The 22,558-nt window shown below is 41.2% G+C and overlaps 1 protein-coding gene across 1 annotated transcript in view; it reads left to right on the forward strand.

The window, feature by feature from the left end:
- LOC306854209 (angiomotin-like protein 1) overlaps positions 1-22,558 on the forward strand; it is a 128,421-nt gene that overhangs the window by 18,222 nt on the left and 87,641 nt on the right. Inside the window, exon 8 of the mRNA XM_079392041.1 lies at positions 21,670-21,860. Coding sequence (XP_079248167.1) covers positions 21,670-21,860 — 191 coding nt within the window. The remainder of the gene's footprint in view (positions 1-21,669; positions 21,861-22,558) is intronic.

Here is a 22,558-nt window from a genome sequence, read left to right on the forward strand (position 1 = left end):
CAGGTTGCCCACTGAAGCTAAGCAGGGTTGAGTCTGGTCAGTACCTGGATGGGAGACCTCCGGTGAAAAACTAGGTTGCTGTTGGAAGAGGTGTTAGTGAGGCCAGCCGGGGGTGCTCACCCTGTGGTCTGTGTGGGTCCAAAAGCCCCGGTATAGTGACGGGGACACCATACTGTCAAAAAGCACCGTCTTTCGGATGAGATGTTAAACCGAGGTCCTGACTCTCTGTGGTCATTAAAAATCCCATGGCACTTCTCGTAAAGAGTAGGGGTGTAACCCCGGTGTCCTGGCCAAATTCCCTCTACTGGCCCTTGTCTATCATGGCCTCCTAATAATCCCCTTATACTTGATTGGCTCTATGATTCTCTCTCCTCTCCACCTGTAGCTGGTGTGTGGTGAGCGCACTGGCGCCGTTGTAGTGTGGCTGCCATCGCATCATCCAAGTGGATGCTGCACACTGGTGGTGGTTGAGGAGAGACCCCCCCACATGATTGTAAAGCGCTTTGGGTGTACAGCAATACACAATAAAGCACTATATAAATACATCATTCATTCATTCATTCATTCCACTATTGCCTATATCACAGTAATGCTGAGTTACTGGACCTAGTTAAACACCATGCTTTAATGACAGGAAAGCAGCAACAGTGTTTAGCAGCAACATATCCATCACAGGACTTATCAATATAATGTTCAAACAGTAATAAGTCAGCAGTCTTGTTGGGGTGGTGACTACTTCAAGGCTCTTACAAACACATGGGTGTTTGTAAAAAAGTGGATGTCTTGCAAAGGTTGCCACCTGTGTGGGTTTTTGCAAGAACCTCAAGCAGTTCCATCTACACACGGCCAAGGCCATCAGGAGCCAAAGTGTTTCTTGAGAAACTTCTAGAAACTCTCCAGAAACTCAGCAGGGGAGTCATTATAGATTGGGAGCATCCTATCAATGTTGGCTTGCATCAAAATAAACCCAGTTCCACTCCCTAAGAAAGGGATATGCGGGGTGGTTCCGCGGCAGAAGTTGAGATAGTTTAGCATACTCATTTTAGAGAGATTTATCTTTTTTTAATAGGAGAGATATAATGGCCATGTTCGTATTTTGTGGAAAGGATCCCTGATCAATCGAATATTGCATCATATCTAACATAAGTGGCCCCAAATCGGATTCTAATCCACAACTTTGGGGAAGTCGTGGCCTAAAGGTTAGAGAGTCGGACTCGTAATCCAAAGGTTGAGGGTTCGAGTCTCGGGCCGGCAGGGATTGTAGGTGGGGGAGTGAATGTCCAGTGCTCTCTCCACCCTCAATACCATGACTGAGGTGCCCTTGAGCAAGGCACCGAACCCCCAACTGCTCCCCGGGTGCCGCCGGCTGCCCACTGCTCCGGGTGTGTGTTCACTGCTGTGTGTGTGTTCACTGCTGTGTGTTTGCACGTTGGACGGGTTAAATGCAGAGCACGAATTCCGAGTATGGGGCACCATACTTGGCAGTATGTCACTTCACTTCACTAATTCAATAAGGGATAAAGGCTTAGCTAAAGACTCAGAGTCTGATTCTCACAGATGTGGAAGATTAAGAGTAGATAAAAAAGAAGTGTAAGATGTGGGTTCACATTTAGAGTTGGAGCTATATAGATCACAATAGAAGGAACGAAAAGTGTCATTTATGCTCTTCTGGTCAGTCAGAACCTCACCGGTTTGAGATTTCACCGCTGTAATATTAGCAACTTTTTCACTATTACGTAGTCTTAGAGTCAGTAAATGGCTAGGTCTGCTACCTTGAAAATAATAGTTTTGTATTAAATAATAAATCTGTCTCTATATAATAAATTAAGTTCTTTCCCAACAGTTTAAATTTTAGCTGCCGTACGATCAGAAAAAAGTGTGTTGGTTTGCCTGTTCTAATGATCGGAGATTGGATTCCAGGTCAGAGATTTTCTTGCTGTGAATTTCCTGGCGAAAGGAAGCAAATGATATTGAAAAATTCCTTATGAAGCCCTTTGTCGCCTCCCACAATATCCGTGGGTCATCTACCGAGCCTTTATTGATGTCAATAAATTCATGTAGTTTACTCCTGAACTGATCACAAAAAAACTCACTTTTAATAAATTATAATTAAAGCGCCATCTGGGGGCTCGCGAAGGTCGCTGGGTAATTGAAACCTTCAAAAAATTACTGCTATGGTCTGAAAGAGAGCGCCATCTGGGGGCTTCAAAGATGTCGACCTCAAGTAGCATTGAGATCAAGGAAGAGGAAGCAAAAATGTAGTCAATCTGTGAATATGATTTGTGTCTAGCTGAGAAAAATGTGTTTGATTTTTGGGAAGGGTTGAATAATCACCATGCATCTACTAATAAAAAAGAGGCTATGCATTGATTAAGTTGCTCAGTAAAACAGTCTGGGAGTAAGAAAAATTGTCACCAGATCTATCAAGTTCATTGGACATTACAGCGTTCATATGTGTTCCCATTACTATCTCAAAGTCTGTTAGATCAGTGAGAGTCACCTTTAGTTTTATTGTCAGTCGCAGCAAAAGAGACCACCTTGTAATATTTATTATTACATCTATGAACATCATCCTTCCGCAAATGAACTTCCTGGATTAAAGCAATGTCAAACTTTTTTCATCGCAATAGTTCTTAAAAACTTGTACGTTTATGGGGGGCATTTAAACCACTGACATTACAATTTAGCAAATTAATTTCAGTCATTACTATCAAACAAATAAGTGAACTGAACAAATGAGAGTAATTAATACCACTGGAAATGAATTATCTCAAGTCTTGGATGTCATGAATGACAGCGTGTAAACTCCACTTCTACTAAACAACACATTTAACATTTTGTTTTTACAAATTATACACTTACAGTTTGTTTCATAGTCCATGAATACAGATCATGCATCACTGTCAATTTTCATGATCTTTTTAGCATAATTGATGTAGTCATGAAGAAGCCCCATCAGCACAGCATGGGACATCTTTTACAACATTCAGGGCAGCGTCCTCCTTTAAAACCACCGTTGCATCAGTTTGGGGCATATGTCATTCTCCTCTTTGACCAGCATTCATCCCAGTCACGGCCTGTTCATAAGTGGCCTAAAAAGAGAAAAACATTTAAAAAAAGAAAACATTTAATTAAATTATCCATTTTCAGATAGAGGTGCATCCACATCAGTAAGGATAGGTAAATAGTCTTTTTTATAATTTCATCCACTTTGTGTGGATGTTTAATTTCTCTGTCTACCACATGCTATAGTGGCAGCACTAGTGTGAGGGCATGTAATATTGTTTAAATAAATATATTGCTTTCAGAAAGCTACTTCTTTACTGAAACATTAAAACAGACATGACATTCACATACCTCACAAATTTCCATGTATGTGGAGGGCTGCTCTTTAAAGGGTTAGTTCACCAAAAAATGAAAATGGTCATAATTTACTCTCCCCCATATTGTTTCAGACCCATACAAACTCTGCTAATTTTTGGAACACAAATAAATATATTTTATATTCTCTTAATTTTTGTCCTCCGTTGCAAGTCTGGGAGACCAATATTTTCTTCTGAACAGACATGTTTGCTATCATATAATTTAAGGTTTATTCATATATAAATATGGGAATGGATTACTTCAACAATAACTGTATTTATGAAGCTTGAAAATACAGATTATCTAGACTCTCAATGGATTAACAAAAAATTATGAGAGAAAATTAAAAATATATTCATTTGTGTTCTAAAGACAGACAAAAGTCTTATAGGTTTTTACATGAGGGCAAATAAATGATTTTTTGTGTGAACTATTCGTTTAAGAAGAAGACGACCAAGAATGATGACTCTCCAAATCAGACAACTCCAAAGTTGGTTTGAGTTCTGCAAAGACATCAATGGTTTGCATAAAATATGAACACGTAATCACACTGTTGTTGCATCAAAATGTGACGTAAACAGGCGAGAGGAAACAGAAACATTTATTTTCTAAAAATAATTTATACCAATCTCAAAGGAATGATGCTCTCCTACACTGTAAAAAATGATTCACTATATTTACTCAATAAAAGTGTTTCAAAATATTACACACAATATTAATAATTAAATTAATACATTAGAATTAGTTAGAATTAATCAAATGAGATGCTTACACTTAACCATTCAAAATGAGTAAAATAGCATGAAAAAATTAAGTAAAATTTAAACAAAAATATTGGTTTTATTGGAAAAAAACAAAACTTGAAACACTCTGCTAAAGCATACTATACGCATGCCAGGCCAGTAGTTGGCGATCAAGAAACAACTCGCAAAAATGTAATACGCATGCACATGACATCAACTTTTTTGTTGTTTACTTGGAGATGATACAGGCATTGTGTTCAAAAGCGTGTGTTTTCAGGCCCCCAAAACAGAGTTATTGAAGACACCTGATGTTAACAAACAGAATTGCTGAACGAGAAAATCTTAATTTTTATGTCACCATTATAGTGGTCAGTGTTTACTTTAGTTGTGCTCTTGACTCTTGACTTTGTAACAATAAGCTTTGTTTGGCTGTTGTAACAGTATTTTCAAAGCTAGACAAGCTGAGAGAAAAGGCCATCAGTTGGTTTAGGTTATGATTTAACATGACCATTATATGATCTGTGTCACTGACCTCGTTTAGAAACTAATCACTGAGTTAGACTTATTTTCATTATAGCAGCCCTGTGATTTTACAAAAGACCTGCATTTTCAGTATAATCCAAATAGTTTCTTAATTGTTCTGATTAAATAATATGGAGAGGCATTTTTATTTTTTTTTTTAGGCACACTGACATCAAGAACCAGCGTATGAATCACAATAACGGTGACAAACACCATATTCAGATCAACTCTGAGCATCACAAAACAAGCTACTAAAAAGTCACATACAAACAGCTAAAATAAAATAAAAAATAGTAAGAATAAATACAAGACAATTCAGCTCATAATTTATTCATGATGCAATGCATGATGGGAGCCATGGATGAGTTTTGATTGGTGGCACCCAGAATGCACTGCATGCTTTTTGATGGTCACCATTGTTGAGGTTCTTACGGTGATTCTTGATTTCTGTGAAAATGAGTTTTTTTTTTTTTTTATGGTCAAAAACCTAACTACTGCAAACACTGACCACTGTAATGGTGACATAAAAATTAAGATTTTCTCCTTCAGCGATTCTGTTTGTTAACATCAGGTGTCTTCAATAACTGTTTTGGGGGCCTGAAAACAAGCTTTTTAACACAATGCCTGTATCATCTCCTAGTAAACAACAAAAACGTGAATTTGTGAAAAAGTCGACGTCATGTGCATGCTTATAATGTTTTTGCAGGGTGTTTCTTGATCGCCAACTACTGGCCTGGCGTGCATAATATAGTTTTCATTAGCATAGTGGGTTTTTTGTCCAATGAAACCAATATTTTTGTTTAAATTTTACTTAATTTTTTCATGATATTTTACTCATTTTGAATGGTTAATGTGAACATCTCATTTGATTAATTCTAATTAATTCTAATGTGTTAATTTAATTATTAATATTGCTTGTAATATTTTGAAACAAATATAGTGAATCATGTTTTACAGTGTATGTATCTGGTACGGAGCCCCTTAGAGCTCATGGTGGTGGAAAGATTTCGGGGTGGGTGAAAAAAATTTGGGGTGGGAGGAAAAAATATTTTTCAAATCTTTTGCGTTCTCTCGCAAAGATGTTTGCGTTCCCTGGCAAAACTTTGCGTACTCTCGCAAAGATGTTTGCGTTCCCTCGCAAAATATTTAGAAAAATATGTTTTCCTCCCATCCCAAATTTTTTTCACCCACCCCGAAATTTTTCCACCACCATGAGCTCTAAGGGGCTCCGTACTCTGGCTTTCTACTTTTACAAAAAACAAACAAACATTATTTTACTCTTAGTAAAAAAAAAAAAAAAAACATGGGATTATGAAGTTTACTTGCCTTAAATCGTCTTTCCCTCTCTTCTGAAGAAGCTGAGAAAATAGCGTCTTCACACATGCAGGCTTCTGTGTTGTTAACTCCCGGCATTAAAACACAAGCTCAACAAGTCTGAAATATTACATGCAAAACATTACTTTAACAATTATCACTTCATCAGCCTCAAAATAATTAAGCTACTCTTTATTACATAACGCCGTTTCCTTTAGGAAACTACATTCAGTTTAACCGCGAAAAATAAGATAACGAATTAACATGTAAATGTGTTGATAACCATCTATTAACACCTCAAAAGGTGCAGATAATGTAAAATCTTATGTAAATATAACAGAAGACACTCACGGACATTATATTAAAAGTACCTCTTCCGTTCAGTAAAAGAGCTAAGACCTCCGTTTCTGAGGCGAAAACCGCGTCCACGTATTTTTCAATATAAGCTCTTTTCGGACTATTTCTGTCTTCCATGAAACCTCAAAATACTCCCAGACACAAACAATGAATTATGACTTTGTATTTTTTATCTTTACTTACCATAAAGTGGGGTTAAAAAAAGGGGTATATATACTCTCTATAACGAGGAAGCCAACATTCAGTCGTGGCCTAATGGATAGAGAGTTGGACTTGTAACCCAAAGGTCGCGGTTTCAGTTTGAGTCTCAGGTCTGGCAGGGATTGTCGGTGGGGGGAGTGAATGTCGAGCGCTCTATCCACCCTCAATACCATGACTGAGGTGAGACCCTTGAGCAAGGCACCGAACCCCCAACTGCTCCCTGGGGCGCTGCAGCATTGGCTGCCCACTGCTCCGGGTGTGTGTGTGTTCACTGCTGTGTGTGTGCACTTGGATGGGTTAAATGCAGAGCACAAATTCTGAGTATGGGTCACCATACTTGGCCACATGTCACTTCACTTTCACTTTTTGACTTTCACATAAATAATTGCATCATTGAAAACTGTACATTAGTGAGACCAAGTTTCTTAGCCCACATGAAGAAAATGCCAGAATACGACCGTCACACAAAGTTCCGGATTAGTAAACCAGAAGTTGATTCACTCTGTATTATCAAACCCTTATGCCACGTCCATCCCAGGAGAATGTAGAGAGGGAATCGAGCTTAGGAATTGACGTGCTTCGTCCGGTGAGTGCATTAGTTTAGTCTCGCCGTGTTTCATGACGATCTTCAGTGTAGCTGGATACTGTAGAAAGGTCTGCAGACCTGCCTCTTTCAATTCCTTCCGTATTGTACTGAAGGAGCTCTGCTTCTTTGCCGTGGCGGGAGAGAAGTCGGGGAAGAAAATCAACATTGCATTGTCATTTGCTTTTGCGTGGCGTCTTGCTTCATTTAGAATCAAATTCCTGTCGTTGTAGCGAAACAGTTTGAAGAGAAACACTCACGGTTTGGAGTGATCAGTTGAAGCTCTGGAGTAAACTCGATGCGCACGTTCAATCTCGATATCTTTGCCTGCGATCCAGATCTGCAGTGACCGTTTCAGAAAGCCAATCGGGTCAACTTTCTCGGCCCCTTCAGGTAGTCCTAGCAGCTGGAGATTACTGCATGTGCTGCGGTCTTGTAGATCAGTCACTTGTTGCTCGAGGGCATCCAGATGCATAGTGTGTTCGTTTATCACTTTTTTCTGCTCTCTCTGTTCCCTGATTAAAAAGTCAACTTTAGAGCGTTAAAGTCAACGCTGGTCAAAGTCAACTTTAACAATGTCAAAAGTCAAAGTCAAAGTTAAAGTCAACTTTAACAATGCGCACCAACAAATTTGGTGCGCATTGCTGCTAATTCAGTTTTCAGAATGTCCTCAAATCGCTTTATAGTGATCGTTATGTTGTCCTCCATGTCCGCTTGGCCTGCTGATTTAGTTTTCTTCTTAATTGGCGAGGATGATAGTGAAAGATAAGCGAGTTTCCAACTTTGTGACATGAAATGAAATGAAAAAACTACCCCAAATGTAAGAAAAGAAGTTGAACAACAGTAAAAGATGGGCTACATACGCGGAGCTCAGCTAATGTGTGTCTTGGCTCATGAAAGCTTCACGTGACCAACTTTAGTTGTCTTCGGAGCTGTCTGTTTGTTCATGTGTGAAACATCATCCTGGTGAGTCGAGCAGAGCTTTAAGGAATGTGTGCCTCCGTGTTTGGATTCTAACACTTGAGGGCATATTCTGACTTTTTCGTCTTTGTCTCGGCGTCTACGCGCTCATTGTGATGAGTCACAATGTTAGCGCTCCGCTCGCGCTTTGTTCCTATTCCCGAGGGATGTGGGGCAAAGCGTTTGTGTCTCGGGCCGTTGCCACGGCACAGTTTTATCTCAAGCTCGCTGCGATTGCTTTGATCTTCGGTGTCTGCATACCCTTTACATCGGGTTGCCTGATGCCGCGGATAATACTTTCACCGTGGGTAATGCTCGTGTTGCCATAACGATGAAGTGTGAGCACTGAATTGTTTTTAGCTCAGCGCGTGCGAGATCACAAGATCATGGGCAGAGCTATATTCAGCTCAGCTGTGTCTCTCTAATATGCATGTTATTGTGTGTAAAGAGCCTCGCTGGGCGTGGATATATTGAAAGCTCTGTGGAGAGAGCCTGCGAGCTTCTCTCCCAGAGTGTTTCAGTGACCTAGAGTGGTTATGGGGAATGTTCCTTCCTGTGTTAAGCCAGATGGGTTTAGGAGTGGCTGCCTCCCCAGGCTTCTGGGCATTTTTAAGTGGGTGGTCCCTCTGAATCCCGCTGAGTAGATTGTTACTCTGCTCAGAGTGAAGCTGTCTGCGGATGGTTATGCTCCAGCTCAAGCTTGCTTTGCTCTGGAATATAGCAGTCTGAGGGCAGCTATATTCTAGCTTGGCGTTTATGACTAACTTGGGTTCCCCTTGGCACAAGTTATCTCGGGTAACCTCTGAAGTCTTTGCAGCTTCAGCCTTTTCTGAGGTAAATGCTATTCAAGGATAGCTGTTTCCAGCCACCTAGAGTTATGGCCATGCTTGCATTAGGCTTTGATCTTGGACTAATGGTATTTTATGTGTTCGCTCTTTAGCGAATCATTTACTATGGTCTGGATCTCCCTCTTGTGAGCCTCTGATCAATATACAGTGCTCGCTAGCCTACTGTGGGACTGACACTGATTGGGGACCTCCTTACTATAGCCATCTGAGGATGGTTATATTTCAGCCATTGTTATGGCAGGACAGGCTTACTGGAATATAGCTATCTAAGACTAGCTGTGTTTTACCTTGCCCTTATCGGAGGATAACTATGTACTAGCTCCTTGAGCCCTGCCTAGATAATGCCGTCTCCCTTTTTGGGGTCTATAATTAGACAGCCCACTGCTGGTGGTCTTGGCAATTGCAGTGGTTCCCTTTTTCTTACAGCCTTGCTAGCTGAGGATTGCCTTGGGCTAGCTCGGTGATTGCTCCCCTTCTTAGGGTTTTTAAGTAGTGGTCTCCTTGAGCCCTTACCTAGGCCGTGCTGTCTCCCCTGCTAGGGTTTTAAGTAGACAGCCCACTCTTTGTGGTCTGGGTAGTCTCAGTCGGTCCCCTTCTGGTGGCCTTCCTAGGTACATAGCTATCTGAGGATATCTATGTGCTTGCTCATTGACTGCCTCCCTTCTTAGGGATTTTAAGTAGTGGTCTTCCTGAGCCCTTGCCTAGACAGTGCTTCTCCCCTGTGGGGTCTTAAGTAGATAGCCATTCCCTTGGTCTGGGCAGCTTTGCGGGAAAGTTCACCTGTCTTTCTAGTATGATAGCCTTTTAGTTTTTTGGTCCCATCGGGTAGCCCATTCCTAGGTATATAGTTATATGAGGATAGCTTTTTGCTAGCTTAGTGACTGCTCCCCTTCTTAGGGATTTTAAGTAGCGGTCTTCCTGAGCCCTTGCCTAGACAGTGCTTCTCCCCTGCGGGGTTTTAAGTAGATAGCCATTCCCTTTGGTCTGGGCAGCTCTTAGGAAGGTTCATTAGGTTCATAGCTCTTAGGAAGGTTCATAGCCATTTGAGGATGGTTGTGTTCCTAGCTTGGTTAGGGCCCCTTATCTGGAATCAGACTCCCTCGTTTCTACCAAGTTATGTGAGCAGCCAGTGGCTTGGCCCTTTCTGAAGAAAGGTTCTGTCACATCCTTGGTGCTCTCTCACCAGGTGGACAGGCATAAGCTTCGGCATGGCGTGATTGGATATCGTTCCCCAAAATGTCCACTAGGACGCAGCGTTGAGTTCCGTAGAACAGGAACGTCTCGGGTTACGCATGTAACCATGGTTTCCCGAGAGGGAACAATACGCTGCGTCCCCTTGCCATGCCTCGGCCTGCCTGTTTACTGAGTTGGATGACGTATTCAGCAGGTATTCACCTTTTATACTTTCGGGTACTTGTCTATGACGTCACGGGCCACGTGGACCAATAGGATTGGAGTTGTTTTACACATGCTTCATACACCGGTCATGCTGACAGCATTCCCCAAAATGTCCACTAGGATGCAGCGTCTCGTTCCCTCCCGGGGAACCATGGTTACACACGTAACCCGAGAAGTTTTCTATTTGAATGTACTTTAAAATATTATTTATTCGTCAAGTCACCTTTATTTATATAGTGCTTTTAACAACGCCGATCGTGTCAGCGAAAGCAGCTTTACAGTATCAAATAGGAAAATAGTGTGTCGGTAATGCAAAAAGACAATTGTAAACACTCAATTTTCAGTTAAAGGCAGTTCATCATTGAAAGGGAAAAGGGGAAAGGGAAAAGGGAAGTGGTATGTGGCAATAGTCGGAATTTGTGCTCTGCATGTAACCTATCCAAGTGCACGGAGCAGTGGGCAGCCAATGGCAGTTGGGGGTTCGGTGCCTTGCTCAAGGGTCTCACCTCAGTCGTGGTATTGAGGGTGGAGAGAGTACTGGTTATCAGAGGTGGGTAGTAACGAGTTACATTTACTTGAGTAAATTTTTTGAGTAACTAATACTTTTAGAGTATATTTAAAATTGGGTACTTTTACTCTTACTCAAGTACATTTTTAGTGAAAAAACTGTACTTTTACTTAGTTACTGTGGGCGACGCTACTCTCGTTAATTTATCTTAATGCAATACGTAACAATAAAGACAAAAATGCTTCAATTTATTCCAAACGCACCGTCTACCTTTCTCTGGTCAACGAGCGATGTCCGTTCGCGAATGATTCATTCTTTTGAGTCAATTCTGTTCGAAGGCTCGATCAAACCAGTTGGCAAACCAGTGAATCGGTTCGCGAATCAGTTTGAATGATTCGTTCAGTTCCCTGCCACACGCGCTAAGTCGCTGAAGCGGTTCTCACTCAGATAACAGTAAGTTTAAGAACATCAAGAGCCATTAAGACATGGCTTTGGATCTACAGTCAATTGAAAGCAAATCTGCAAAGGCTATGGTTTGCTAGCTATGAAGATCTTCATTAGATGAACACCGCGTGTGCTGTCGGTTCCACAGGTATAGATTCGTTTACAGTACACAAACCATTTTTTTTGTAAATGTACCTTATAAATTAAATACAATCTAGAATTAATCAGAATCAGAATCAGAATGAGCTTTATTGGCCAAGTATGTTTACACATACAAGGAATTTGTTGTAGTGACAGAAGCTCCACAGTGCAGCAGAAAGACAGTAACAGGACAGGACACAGGTAATAAAACAAAATAACAAGAAATAGCCAATAACAATGTACAAAGCAGCAGCAAAAAAAAAAAATACACAATATATAATATAGGCGACTATGTATGTACAGGTCAAGTATGTGCAAATTAGAAATGAGAAAAATAAAAATAAAATAAGTGAGTGTGGTGAATGGATAATGAATTAGTTGTGTGTTCCACGTTTATTTATTGAGTGTTCATGAGATGTATTGACTGAGGGAAGAAACTGTTCCTGTGTCTGGTCGTTCTGGTGCTCAGAGCTCTGTAGCGTCGACCAGACGGTAACAGTTCAAAGAGGTTGTGTGCTGGATGTGAGGGGTCCAGAGTGATTTTGCCAGCCCTTTTGCTCACTCTGGATAAGTACAGTTCTTGGAGAGTGGGGAGGGTTGTACCAATGATGTCTTCATTAATTTATTAAATAAGCTGTCACGGAGTATGAAATGAACACCCGCCAAACCCCCGTTAGTTAGGAGGACTGCCTTTGCCTAGACACAATTAATATTGATATTTTCACAATATTTACGCTTGCAGAAATAAAAGCTACATTTGTTTTGCGGAACAGACGGAACAAGATCCATCATATGCATTTATTTCGTTATGTTCAGATGTTCTGTTGCGGTCTTGTGAGGAGATTTCTCTCTTCTCCGTGTCAGAGGTTATATAAATACAAAATACATAATTAATTAATATACTTAATTAATATACTTTAAAATATAAATTAATTCAGTGATGCAAATCTGAATTTTTATCAGCTGTTACTCCAGTTTTCAGAGTCATATGATCCTTCAGCAATCATTCTAATATATTGATTTATTATCAGTGTTGTTGAAAAAAACAGCATATGCTAGTTTGGTATGTTTTGAAACTGTGATGGTTTATGCTGGTCTTTTGCTGGTTTATGCTGGTCCTTAGCTGGTCATGTGCTGGTCTTAAGCTGGTCAGACCATTTTAGGACCACCTTAAACCAGCCCAAACCAGCATCCCATGCTTCAAAACATACCTATACCAGCATATGCTGTTTTTTTCAACAGGGTTTTGCTGCTTTTTTTGGAACCTGTGACATTTTGTTCACAATTCTTTTATGAATAGGAAGCTGAAAAGAACAGCATTGATAATAAATCAAGATATTGGAATGATTTCTGAAGGATTATGTGAAAGGCTGATAAAAATTCATTTGCATCACTGAAATAAATTACATTTAAAAAAAAATCTTTTGAACGGCAGTTGTGTCTGTGTGTGTGTATATATAAAAATTTTATCTAAATATCTATACATCTAAATAAAAATAGACTATATTCAGTATATGATCCAAAGTAGCGAGTAACTAACTACTTGAGTAGTTTTTTTATCCGATACTTTTTTACTCTTACTCAAGTAACTATTCAGACTATTACTTTTACTTTTACTTAAGTAAATATTTCTACAAGTACTTTTACTTTTACTTGAGTACAGTTTTTGGGTACTCTACCCACCTCTGCTGGTTATTCACTCCCCCTCACCTACAATCCCGATGAAGTTTTGGTTCCTTGTCGCTTTCGTTCTAATAGTATTTGTGCAATCAAGTTAATATGCTGGAAATGATAGGTGTCCCGAAGTAATCAAGCCAGAAGCGACAGCGGCAAGGAACCAAAACTCCATCGGTGACAGAATGGAGAAAAAAATCTTGGGAGAAACCAAGCTCAGTCGGGGGGCCAGTTCTCCTCTGGCCAGACGAACCAGCAGTTTGTGCTGAGGACTCATCTGGTTCCTGTGGTCTTGTCCCGATGGCCGTCGAGGAGACAAGGTCTTCACTGGGGATCTGTCTCTGGGGCTCATCTAGGCTAGTTGTCCTGATCTCCACTGACATTCAGGGCTGTCGAGGTCGTCTCTATTCATGTGACGCAAAAATGTATTTTTATCAGCCATTATCCCGGTCTTCAGTTTTCTTTGTAACAATATACACTACCGTTCAAAAGTTTGGTGTCACTATTAATCAAATTAATATTTAATGAAATTAATCTTTTATTTTGGAAAGGATGTTAAATTGATAAAACATGATAGTAAAGACTTATATTGTTAGAAAAGATTTCTATTTTGAATAGATGCTGTTCTTTTTATCATCAAAGAATCCTGAAAAAAGTATCACAGGTCCCAAAAAATATTTGTGCAGTGATAATAAATCACCATATTAGAATGATTTCTGAAGGATCATGTGACACTGAAGAATGGAGAAATGGCTGATAAAAATTCAGTTTTTTTTTCTTAGCGAATGATGGCAGTGGTCAGTGATGTGTCTATCTCTGTTTCTCTGGTAGCTAAGCATAACATGATGTGAGACAAGAATTGGATATAAAGCTGCATATTCTTGAGTCCTTAACTGTACAAGATGACACTAGGTGGCACTCAGTTTCCTTAGTTATTTATTTCCAGTATTATCTTTGTTAAACAGAGCTGTTGCATTTGCCTTTTGCCTTCTTCTGTCTCAAGGCCAATTCACACCGCACTGAAAGATGCAGACCAATGCCTGACAGCCAACCTAATACAGCACTTCTCAGGTGTGACCTGACAAATGCAGATTTAAAACAAAAACAAGCAACGCACGTCTTGTGCAGTTTGTCGGCATTTGTCAGCGCAGTCAAAACTGTCCTTAAAGCTCAAGATATTATCTTTGTTATAAATAACTAAAGACTTTTAAGTTGCACTTAGACCCACTCTCCTCTCCTTTCCTGACCTGCTGTATCTGTTGTATCATGGAACCATTGGTTATTGGATAGAAAATCCTTGAGAAGAATCAGACTTGGCGGCAAATTAATGTCCAATTGACAACAGTATATAGCTCTCTGATTTAAGTACTACTAGAGGACTCAATATTACAGAGCGATGGGCTCTTTATTAATCTTAAAATAAAACAAAACAAACAACAAAACTACCCCATAGGAGAAAACTGACTGGAAACAAAAACTGGCAAGGCTTGGCAGGACGCAACAGCATAGTTACGACCAGGAACTGGCACAGGACAGCAAACACAAGGAGAATAAATAGGGAGCAAAACAAGGCATGTACTGAGGGAGGACAGGTGGGGCAAATTAACCAATAATCAGGAAACAAGTTGGGCATGGTCAAGACAATTGACATGAGAGCACATGGAACACAGAAACAAGACAAATGCCATGTGCTCACATTAAACAAAAACACAAGCACAAGGCCAGCAAAACAATCACAAGCCATGTGCTTGAACAAAACAAGACACAAACACGCAACTAATGAGAAAAGTCATAAGTCTTGTGTTCACACAAAACATAACATGATAACACAAGCTGTGTGCAAGAACAACACAAGACAACAAACCACGTGCTACACAAAACACAATACACTTGGATAGGAGAGTGCATGGCCTGAGCGAACTCGAGAGCGCACGCTCACACAAGACAGAACATGGAGCGTGAGTGTCTGAACCCCAACCAAAAACCGAAACTCAACAAGACACCACACTCCAACATGAAACAAGGGAACAGGACACGCAGACGAGAGCACACTCGAAGCCGCACACTCACATGAAAACAACACCATGACGGGAGTGTCATGAAAACAACATGACACAAAACATGAATGAACTGGACTGAAGTGACAGAACCCTGACACTAGTCATGCATTCAGTAAACATCAAGCACACCATTTTTGTTTTTTTAATTTTTACAGTAAGCTATTACCAACAAGAACAGAAAACCTGAAGTGCTTATCAGAAAAATCACAATTCGATTTCCAGTCACAGCCTTCGATGAAATGAACTGAAATAGTCAAGTCAAGGCACTATTATTTGTATAGCGCTTTTAACAATACAAATTGTGTCAAAGCAGCTTTACATCAGCTTGATATAAAGCTGGGTGGCTTTATATCAGCTTTACTGTATTTAGAAATAGTGGAAATAGTTGAAATAGTGTCATTCTCCTCTGGCCAGACAAAATCAGCAGTTTAAATCTAGGCTAAAGCAGAGTCAGATTGTGCAAAATCATAGTGTCAGAGTTCAGTGTTGTATGGGGTAAAAAGAGGGGAGCGGGGGCAAGGATGGGAGGGAGTTCAGCTTCCTGACAGCCTGATGTATGAAGCTGTCCTTCAGTCTGCTGGTCCTCGCCTGGAGACACCGCAGTCTCCTCCCTGATGGCAGCAGACTGAAGAAGCTGTGTGTTGGGTGGGTGGGATCACCTGCAATGCGGAGGGCTTTGCGGGTGAGACGGGTGCTGTAAATGTCCTGGAGGGAGGGGAGAGAGACACCAACGATCTTCTCAGCTGCTCTCACTATGCGCTGAAGTGACTTGCGACAGGATGCGTTACAAGTGCCATACCACACAGTGATGCAGCTGGTTAGGATGCTCTCGATGGTGCCTCTGTAGAAGGTGCACATGATGGGGGCAGGGGCTCTGGCTCTTCTGAGTTTGCGGAGGAAGTAGAGACGCTGCTGTGCTTTCTTGGCCAGTGCTACAGTGTTGTTAGTCCAGGAGAGGTCCTCTGTGATGTGCACACCCAGGAACTTGGTGCTGCTCACTCTCTCCACAGTCGCACCGTTGATGGTCAGAGGGGCATGCAGAGTGTGTACTCTCCTGAAGTCAACAACAATCTCCTTCGTCTTCTCCACATTCAGAGAGAGATTGTTGTCACTGCACCACCCGGCCAGGCGGCTCACCTCGCTCCTGTAGTTTGTCTCATCTCTGTTGCTAATGAGACCCACCACAGTTGTGTCATCCGCAAACTTAATGATCAGGTTAGAGTTGTGTGATGGTGTGCAGTCGTGGGTCAGCAGAGTGAAGAGGACGGGGCTCAGCACACATCCTTGGGGGGCCCCAGAGTTTAGTGTGATGGTGCTGGATGTGTTACTGCCAACCCGTACTGCTTGAGGTCTCCCGGTCAGGAAGTCCAACAGCCAGTTGCACAGAGAGGTGTTGAGCCCCAGCTGGACCAGTTTGTGTGTGAGCTGTTGAGGGATGATTGTGTTGAATGCTGAACTGATGTCTATGAACAGCATCCTGACATATGAGTCTTTTTTGTCCAGATTTGTGAGGGCTGGGTGGAGGGCAGTGGCGATGGCATCATCGGTCGAGCGGTTGGACCTATATGCAAACTGGAAGGGGTCAAGTGAGGGGGGGAGGGCAGACTTGATGTGGTGCATGACTAGCCGTTCAAAGCACTTCATGAGAATAGGAGTGAGTGCTATTGGACGGTAGTCATTGAAGCAGGATGGAGATGACTTCTTCGGGACTGGAATGATGGTGGTAGCTTTGAAGCATGTGGGGACAACGGCCTAATTTAGCGAGATGTTGAAGATGTCTGTGAAGACATCAGTGAGTTCCACTGCACAGTCTCTCAGTACACGCCCAGGAATGTTGTCAGGACCCGGAGCTTTGCGTGCATTGATCCTGCTGAGGGATCTCCTCACACTGTCCGGGGACAGCGTCATCACCTGGTCGCCGGGAGGGGGTGGGGTCTTCTGTGCAGTGGTGCTGTTTTGTGCCTCAAAGCGAGCAAAGAAGGTATTCAGCTCGTTCAGCAGGGGGATGGTGCTGTCACAGGTCTGTGGTGGGGGATTGTAGTCCGTAATGGTCTGTATCCCCTGCCACAAGCTCCGAGAGTCTCTGCTGTCGATGAAACGATGGGCTATCCTCCTGGAGTACTGTCTCTTGGCCTCTCTGATGCCGCGGGATAGGTTGGCCCTAGCTGTCTTCAGGCCCTCCTCATCTCCAGCTCTAAAGGCAGCGTTCCGAGCCTTCAGAAGTCTGTAGACCTCCCCTGTCATCCACGGCTTCTGGTTGGCCCGGACAGTGATGGACTTTGTGACTCTTACATCATCAATGCACTTGGAGATGTAGGCAGTGACAGTCTCTGAGTACTCTTGGAGGTCTGTAGTGTTGTTGTGTGTTGCAGCCTGTTTAAACATATTCCAGTCAGTGGTGTCAAAGCAGTCTTGAAGTGCCTCTGACGACCCTTCCGGCCACACTTGAATCTTTTTGTGAACTGGTTTGATGACTTTAACGAGCGGTCTGTATGCAGGCATTAGCATGACAGTGATATGGTCTGAGGCTTCGAGGTGGGGGAGGGCCTTGTAGGCTCCTCTCTAGGTGGTGTAAACAAAGTCCAGGGTATTTTTTCCCCTTGTTGGAAAGTCTATGTGTTGATGTATTTTTGGGAACACACACTTTAAGTCTGCATGGTTGAAATCCCCGGCCAAGATGAGAAAAGCATCTGGGTGGGCTGTCTGCTGCTCACTGGTGTGCTGGTAAAGTTCATTTAGTGCCTCATTCCTGTTGTTGTTGTTGGAGCTGTATACAGCAACGAGCAGTATGGCTGAATATTCCCTCGGTAGATAGAACGGCCGGCACTTAATAATCATAAACTCCACCAGGAGTGAGCAGTGTTTGCAGACCACAACAGCGTCGCGACACCATGCATCATTGATGTAAACACAGAGACCGCCGCCGCGGATCTTACCTCCCTCGACGAGAGCTCTGTCAGCTCGATAGCATGTTAGCTGGTCGAGCTGTATGGCGCAGTCCGGTACGCTGTTGTTAAGCCATGTTTCCGTAAACACAAAAACACAACAGTCTCTTACAGTCCTCTGAGTGGAGCGGAGTAGTCGGACGTAGTCCAGTTTATTGTCCAAAGAGCGTACGTTTGCTAGTACGATGGTGGGGATAGCTGGCTTGTGTGGGTTGGCTGCTAGCCTAGCTCGGATACCTCCGCGCTTACCCCTCTTCTGCTTCCTCTCACGCCGCTTGTAGCGCCTCTGCTGTGGGCGAGATGCAGTAGTGGGGGTCGGTGATGGAGTAGGCTTTCGGAGCAGACCGAGGTCCCGCAGCTCTTCGGCGTGCGCTGAGTTTAACTCAAAAAATGTGATTCTGCCGACATCGAGCAGAAACTCACGACTGTATGCGCGCTTAAAGACAGGTAGACGAGACGAAGATGTGCAAAAACATTGCGACTTACAAGACAAAAAACACGAAAACACCGTTCTGTCGGGTGAGAGAGAAGCCGCTGCGACTGTGCGCGCCGCCATTTTTTTTAGTGACCATCTGATCTGGATACAGTCTGGATCTGGGTGGCTACGGTGACCTCGGAATAAGAAAGAAACAGACTAATATAAGCGTAGATGCCATTCTTCTAACGATGTAACAAATACATCGGGTGTTTTGGGAAGTGTTCCCGGTTCCGGTTGAATTACAGAAATGCGATAGTGTATTATGTGTAAACCAGGTTAAAGAGATGGGTCTTTAATCTAGATTTAAACTGACAGAGTGTGTCTGCTTCCCGAACAGTGTTTGGTAGATTGTTCCAGAGTTTGGGCGCTAAATAGGAAAACAATCTCCCGCCCGCAGTTGATTTTGATATACAGGTATTATCAAATGGCCAGAGTTTTGAGATTGCAGCAGACGTGAAGGACTATCAAGGTGATAAGAGCTCACTCAAATACTGAAGTGCCAAACCATTCAGGGCCTTATAGGTAATTAGCAAGATCTTAAAATGTATACAATGTTTAATAGGGAGCCAGTGCAGTGTAGACAGAACCGGGCTAATGTAGTCATACTTCCTGGTTCTAGTAAGATCTCTAGCTGCTGCATTTTGAACCAGCGAGAGTTTGTTTATTAAACGTGCAGAGCAACCACCCAATAAAGCATTACAATAATCTAGCCTCGAGGTCATGAACGCATGAATTAATGTTTCTGCATTTGACATTGAAAGCATAGGTTGTAATTTAGATATATTTTTAAGATGGAAAAATGCAGTATTACAAATGCTAGAAACATGTTTTTCGAAGGAAAGCTTGCTATCAAAAAGTGCACCTAGGTTCCTAGCTGATAACGAAGAATTTACAGAGCAGCCATCAAGTATTAGACAGTGATCTAGGTTATTACATGCAAAAGGTTTTGGTCCAATATTTAATACCTCTTTTTTTTTCAGAATTTAGCAGTAAGAAATTGCTAGTCATCAAGTTTTTGATATCAACTATACATTCTGTTAGTTTTGCAAATTGGTATGTTTCATCGGGTCGCAAAGAAATATAGAGCTGAGTATCATCAGCATAACAGTGAAAGGTAACACCATGTTTCCTAATGATATCTCCCAAGGGTAACATGTAAAGCGTGAAAAGTAAGGGGCCAAGTACTGAGCCTTGAGGTACTCCATACTGCACTTGTGACTGGTATGATATCTCTTAATTTACTGCCACGAATTGATGGCGGTCAGATAAGTATGATTTGAACCATGCCAGTGCACCTCCTCTAATGCCAACATAATTTTCTAGTCTATTTAAAAGAATCTTGTGGTTGATAGTGTCAAACGCGGCGCTAAGATCCTAATAGAGAGATACAACCACGATCAGATGATAAAAGCAGGTCGTCTGTGACTCTAATGAGAACAGTCTCAGTACTATGATATGGTTTAAAACCTGAGGTGTTGATGTTGAATGATTTGTTTAAAGTCACCATTAATGTGATCAGTGTTTGCTTTAGTTGGACTCTTGAACCTTGACTTTCCAACATTCATTTTTCTCTGGCTGCTGTAACTCTGTGTTTATAAAACACATTTGTTAAGCAAAAAGACATAACAAAAAAAAAAATTATAATAATCTGGAGGTGTTGGCAGGTTATTAGTAATTACTTATTTGTAGTGGAATGCCCTGATTCTGTGTTATGTAAAAATAAATTCAATATTGCTGATAAAAGTAATGATTTAATCAGATAAGTTGATGAATTTTAGAAACACTTTGCACATTTGAAATTTCAAACATCTGTGTAACGAAGACACAAACATACATCAAGAATCAGCATATGAATCTCAACAATGGTGACAATAAACAAAAAGCTTCATGCTGCAGTGCATTCTGGGTGCACCAATGAAAATTCATCCATGGCTCCCAGGATTGCAACACGCAATTATTAACATGCAATTATTGATTGCAACATGACTGAATAATGCACCTGAATTGTCTTAGTATATCCTTTTATTCTTACTATTTGCTGTAATTTTTGCAATATTTTTTGTTGACTTTTTAGTAGCTATTGTTTTGTGATGTTCAATATTCTGTTTATCTGAATATTTTGTTGATTGTCACCATTGTTGAGATTCATGTGCAGATTCTTCATGTCTATGTGTGCCGTAAATAAAAACGTATTGTGCACAACGTCTTTATAAAATAGTTTACGTGGTCAAACACAATCTGTAGAAACAAAAGGGCTACAATAATCAACAATGTAAAATGTGACAATCAGTGAATCAAGCCACTACATGATTATTTTCTTAGCATCAAGCAGCCAACATCACCTCTTCACATTTTCTCCTGGTTTTCTTTGCTATGACAATGAAAATGTTTTACAAACACAGAATTACAGTAGCCAGAGAAAAGTTAATATTAAAAATTCAAGGGTGAAGAGCCCACTGATCTCAATGATGGTAACCTTTAAATTAATTTTAATTTAATAAAATATGAAAAATAAAGACAGAAATAAAGTCAAACTGGTTAGTAAAGAGTGAAGTGGGTAAAGCTGTTTGTGGAGTTGTTTAATCCTCCTCTGCTGAGATCTTGAGAGATTTAATGTGTTTTATTTCAGTACATTTCATCTAAGTCCGTTGTAGTTGTTGTGTTTCTCTTTTTTCTGTTTTTGTTGTTTCTCTTCAGTGATTGTGCTTGTTAACAGCAGGTGTTCATCACTGATGCTCAATCATCACTTAATTAATACTCAGCACAACTCAACTCTCTTTATTTCTAAAGTACTTCAAAAACCATAATTGGCAACAAATAACTTAATTATCTCATTCACTTCAACACCACTTCAGTGTTACTTTTAACTCTCTAGTGTGGACACATATAGACATCCAGCAGTGTTAATTTGACACCGGGGATTTTGCTGTGTATCAGGTCAGAGTGCTCCTTAACATTTACATGCATAGGCTAGCATAGATCTGTTTATGTAATAATAAATTAGATAATGCTCAATCCAGTAACATTACATATTTGCCACGAAAGGGAGTTTTCAACAACAATGGACCTATATGATGAAAAGCAATTATCCATCCCAAAATACTCATAACCACTGTTTCTCCCTGTGTAGCGTGCTGGTGTAGGTGTTCCTCTTAGTGTATGTGAGTCTAGTGATCCTGCACTATTGGATCTGCTAAGGGAGAGAGAGGAAAGGATTCTGGGATTGGAGGCTGATATGACACGCTGGGAACAGAAGTACTTGGAAGAGAGTGCAATGAGACAGTTTGCCATGGAGGCTGCAGCTACAGCCGCAGCACAGAGGTCAGTGCACACACATGAATGTTTACCCGTATAAATATATTGTGAAGTCAATTGTTATTTGCACTTTTAAAGAAAATCCTGTCTTAAAGCCCCCAGTAAGAAGGCCAAAGATGACCAAATCAATGTTTGAAAGCAAGGTTCTATGCTCTGATCATCTCACATTGTTTTAGAGTGTTTCATCTGTTTACCTATAAAGTATATCCTTGACTTACAATACAACCCTGAAAACAGATGTATGAAATGTTCAACATAATCCCCTGACAACTTGTATGCACATATGTATGTGCTAATTCATTTTGTCCCATCTCCAAAATGCCAAGGAATATTTCAGCAGTGCACATTCCATAACGCAAGCATTGCATTTCAAACTCCAGCTGTCAAGGGAAAGTCACTTTAGCTCAGTGCTTGAGAAAAGATATTGCCTTGGTAATAGCCCTCTGGGACCAGCTAAGACCTGCTCAGAGAGGCCAATTTCTTTTTCTTTTCATTTGCTGTGTATACTGTCAGTCATAGGGGTGCAACGGATCGTTGATGATCCGTGATCTGTACGGACCAGTCCCCACACTGTAAAAAGATTGCTGTAAATTTTACAGTAACTTACTGGCAGCTGGATGCCAGTAAAATACTGTAAAAAGGTTTACAGTATTATTACTGTAATTGCATTTACAGTATAATAATGGCTTTACTGTATTTTCATT

Source organism: Barbus barbus, assembly GCF_936440315.1.
Source record: "Barbus barbus genome assembly, chromosome: 34".
NCBI lineage: Eukaryota > Metazoa > Chordata > Actinopteri > Cypriniformes > Cyprinidae > Barbus > Barbus barbus.